The 4,371-nt window shown below is 48.0% G+C and overlaps 1 protein-coding gene across 1 annotated transcript in view; it reads left to right on the top strand.

Annotated features, from left to right (window-relative positions):
- METBIDRAFT_171641 (ribose phosphate diphosphokinase subunit) overlaps window positions 1-1,433 on the top strand; it is a 1,482-nt gene extending 49 nt beyond the window's left edge. Inside the window, exon 1 of the mRNA XM_018854697.1 lies at window positions 1-1,433. This exon is cut by the window's left edge and continues 49 nt beyond it. Within this exon, the coding sequence (XP_018711550.1) occupies window positions 200-1,417 (1,218 nt within the window). The 5' untranslated portion in view covers window positions 1-199 and the 3' untranslated portion in view covers window positions 1,418-1,433.
- Window positions 1,434-4,371: the final 2,938 nt, after the last annotated feature.

Raw genomic sequence — 4,371 nt, 5'->3', positions numbered from 1 at the left:
TCCACGCACGCACTTCGCACCCCATCCCGGCCCGCCTCTGGCCCCATCTTTTCCTTTCGTTGCACCCGCCATCACACCCGCCCGCCCCCTTGTGTGTTTTTTTTTCCGGCGCATCCCGCTTATTGCACAAAACAGCCCCCCTGCCTAGCCCGCCCAGCTAGTGCCCCTTCCACCGTGTCGCTCCAAAAACACCACCAAGATGCGCAAGTGTAAAGTCTTTGTCGGGCTGTCCCACCCTGAGCTTGGCCAGCTCGTCTGCGAGCGGCTCGGCGTCGAGCCCGCGCCCTGCACGTTGAAGAAGTTCTCCAACGGCGAGACGCTGGTGCAGATCGGCGTGTCCGTGAGAGACGAGGACGTGTACATCATTCAGTCCGGGCTGCCGCAAATCAACGACCACATCATGGAGTTGTTGATCTTGATCCTGGCGTGCCGCGGCGGCTCCGCGCTGAAGATCACCGCGGTGATCCCGCAGTTCCCCTACTCGAAGCAGAGTAAGATGAAGAAGCACCGTGGCGCCATCACCGCGCGCATGTTGGCCAACCTCTTGATCATGGCGGGCGCCGACCACGTGGTGCTGATGGACTTGCACGCGTCGCAGATGCAGGGTTTCTTCACCAAGCCCGTGGACAACTTGTACGGCGCGCCCACCTTGGCACGCTGGATCCGCCACAACATCGCGGACTGGAACAACGCCGTGGTGGTGTCCAAGAACCCGGGCGGCACCAAGCGCGTGACCGCGTTGGCCGACTCCTTGAAGATCAACTTCGCCATGATCCACACCGACCGCCGCCGCACGCAGGACAACTTCTCCAAGACCCGCCGCATGAAGGCCACCTCGCGCACCGACAGCGTGGCGGCCGACAACATCGTCAGCGAGATGCAGACTGCGCGCGTGGTCAAGGGCCACGTGGTTGACGACGACTACCCGGAGAACCACGTGCCCGCGGCCCCGGCGCCCGGCTCGCGTGGCGCGGACGGCGACGTGTTGGGCGGCTCGTACGACGCGGCCAACTCCGACGACGAGGACGAGCCCACAGAGCTCGCGCAGGAGAAGTTGATCACGTTGGTCGGCGACGTGCACGGCAAGGTGGCCATCATCTTGGACGACATGATCGACAAGCCCAACTCGTTCATCTCCGCGGCCGAGCACTTGCGCTTGAACTGCGGCGCCAAGGCTGTGTACGTTGTGGGCACGCACGGCGTGTTCAGCGACGGCTGCTTGGAGGAGTTGAACGGCTCGCCCTGCATCGACAAGATCGTGGTCACCAACACATACCCCATGAGCGAGCAGTGCCTTGCGGCCAACGAGAAGTTGGCCGTGATCGACGTGTCGCCCATCTTCGCCGAGTGCATTCGCAGAGACCACTTTGGCGAGTCCATCTCGGTGTTGTTCGACTCGCTAGCTGCCATTGAGTAGTGCCGCGCCGCCGGAGCGTTTTCCCCGTAGATTATATATTCCTAAACCTTGTACATTTGACTGCACTGTGCACCAACCGCAAGCACGGTCTCCGTGGTGGTTTCCATGGGAGGCTGGGGACCAGTGTGCCGTGCTTCGGCGTACACTTGACATTCATGGCGTGGACTACTTCCGCATGTACCGGAGCCAGTAGAAACTTCGGCATAGAATGGGAATACGAAGCTGCTGGAGCTTCTGGAGCAATCCTCATTCTGCCCTTCTTCTGCTGCTTTTCATGGGCACACCAGATGCTTGCTTTTCGACCATGACTCGTCCAAATTGGCACTTGTAATTCACAGAGCAAGAGATGACCGATTTGAAGATCACCTCCTAAATCATTAGGCCACACAATGGCTAGTGGGGAGAGCCTTAAACTCATGAACGAAATGGCCCTTGGGAGGCCTGGAAGGGCGAAAGTGTGCTCATTTATTTGCAGTGATAGTATGTGCTGATAGCCATGAAGAATCCCATTGTGATGAAATGGAGTCTGCGGGCTCATCGTTTGGTGGGAACGCTTTCTGGGGTACAGAATTGAGCGAAACAAGAAATGATCAATTTCAAGCCTGAAAAATGACTGAGGCTGTATTGACGTTGACAGTGTATAGGTCATGAGGCTTCCGTCAGTCCTCATGTAAGAATTTTCATGACCTTAAAAAAAATCTTATATGGATGCAAGAATTGGCTATCCTGTTTGCCATGGAAGCTTGGCCTCATCTGTATACGCAATATATAAGGGTCTGCTGTCATTCATGTTTCACGTACGATTTTAGAAATATTCTGAAACATTGTTCAGCCAAACCCTTGAAGAGATGCACGGAATTAATTACGCTGATTTTCGATGGTCTTTCTATGATTCACTGGTAGGCCTTTACAAGACGCCGCTACTGAGGCAACAAAACTTACTTTTCGGAAACATTCTTTTTGATTGCATATATGATCTCAAGTTTTTGAAGGATTGAGAATGGAATATTAATAATCCGGTCGAGTTCATGGCTCATGATGGCCTGATCCAGTTGAAATATGGGATATTTCTGAGGTATATTTTCTAACCCGAGAGCGAACGATTGGTCTTCTCGAAAGATGAATATATCAACGCTGATCACTCCACCCTTACTCCAAAGCAAGATGAGCGAGATTTGACCAAGAAAGATACCCAATTTCTTACTATCGTAAAGGTGTTAAAAAACCACATGCCCCCAATCAACCAAAATTTCCACTCAACCAACGTACCTCCATTAGGCTCATAGCGGCGTCAGTCAGTAACTGACTTTCTGCTTCATCACGAATTCATTTTCAAACTAGTAGTGAGATTTGAAAAAGGCAAGCTTGAGATGCAAATTGGGCCGCATTGGGCCTTCAACATATCGTCAGGTGTTTTTTGGTAGAGGTGAACGCGGTAGAAACTTTGTTTGGGAATCTTTTGCTGAAGGGCTCTACATGAGATTACTACAGACCTTTACCGTGACTGTGGTCACGGCGCTCATTTTGTTTGATATATGAAACAATGTCGATGTTGTATCCTATAGCTTACATGTTCCCATCAAAAAATGCACATCCATTAAATTCGGGTCTATCAAAGAGATTGTTTCGACTTGGGTACTCAGCAAAAATAAATGCTCTGTAAGACTTACAATTTTCGAAGAAACAATCTTATAGCCTGGCGCCGTTTAGTCAGTAGTGTATGGTATTTCATCCTGAGATTGTCTGCTTGAATCAAAATAAAAGTACATTAATGCTTTTGTCTAGAAGACAAATGAACAAAAACCTGGTAATATGTAGCAAATGAGTAAGTATCTCAGATTTCGCGCCCTTCCATAGTCTATTCAATCACATCAATATATTCAGATTATATACTGTCTTCTCTCTTCATGTAAGTTTTAGGTAGCCCGGTTGGCTTGACTGTAACCAAACTAGCCAGCTTTGAGCAATATTTAGACTGTGTTTTTGAATCCCAGAATGGCAATTCTGGGAAGTCAGCAAATTGATTTGCGAAAAGAAGCCATTTCACAAGTTCATTGAAAGTATTAACTTGCCCTCAATGGCTTGGCGGTTGGATGTTTTCGTAAAGTACTAATTCTAGTCAGATGTTTTAGTTTCACTCAATAGTAGCTCTTACCTAAAGCCAGCTTTTCATGCTTTTGTCTTTATAATCAGAAGATGTAAGAACTAAAGTCTATTTCTCTCAAAAGATATGACATTCACTAGTTTGACGGATCCGGGGCTGTGCAAGGGGATGATAAAAATTTGTCGGAGTGGCATGCAAAGTTAGGCATTGACATGTAGGTCAAGTCTGTAGTGCATATTCGCGTGTAGCCTTGAACCTGAATGACACAGAATATCAGCATTCGTCAAATGGTTTCCAATTTCTGTTATGTATATCTAATTTTTTTCTTTTTGCGATAAATAAAGTTTTAAAATGCCTGCAGTCCACTTCCTCACATTTTATTTATCTTGGATGACCCTCTTGGCACTGACTAGTTATGTTTCTTCGTTTTCCAAAGGAATCTTTTAAAATAAAAAGTTGAAAATCAGTTTGCGTCTGAAGGAACAAAACTACAAAGCCTAACCCCCTTCCAGAACTACAGCTATGTTAGAGACTTGACTTACTACCCGAATATCAAAATAGAATCAATATCAATTCTTCAAAATGCAAGGATAAAAGCTGAAGATTGATTTGCTTGTGAAAACCGTTTTCTATTGTGTATAGCCTTTATCTGTTTACGAACTTCCGGTTGCGGCCATACCATGCAGGAAGCACTGTTTCCCGTCCGATCAACGTTAGTTAAGCTGCATAGGGCCACACACTGAGTAGTGTAGTGGGAGACCATATGCGAAATTGTGGTGCTGCAATCTTTTTTGCATGTTGTGAGTTTACATGAACCTCTGTTTGGAAGAGTAAAAGGAGGCTGTTTTTT

Source organism: Metschnikowia bicuspidata (genome assembly GCF_001664035.1).
Source record: "Metschnikowia bicuspidata var. bicuspidata NRRL YB-4993 chromosome Unknown METBIscaffold_3, whole genome shotgun sequence".
Taxonomy (NCBI): domain Eukaryota; kingdom Fungi; phylum Ascomycota; class Pichiomycetes; order Serinales; family Metschnikowiaceae; genus Metschnikowia; species Metschnikowia bicuspidata.
Note: the sequence above shows the minus strand (reverse complement) of the source record. Positions and strands in the feature narration are given on the sequence as shown.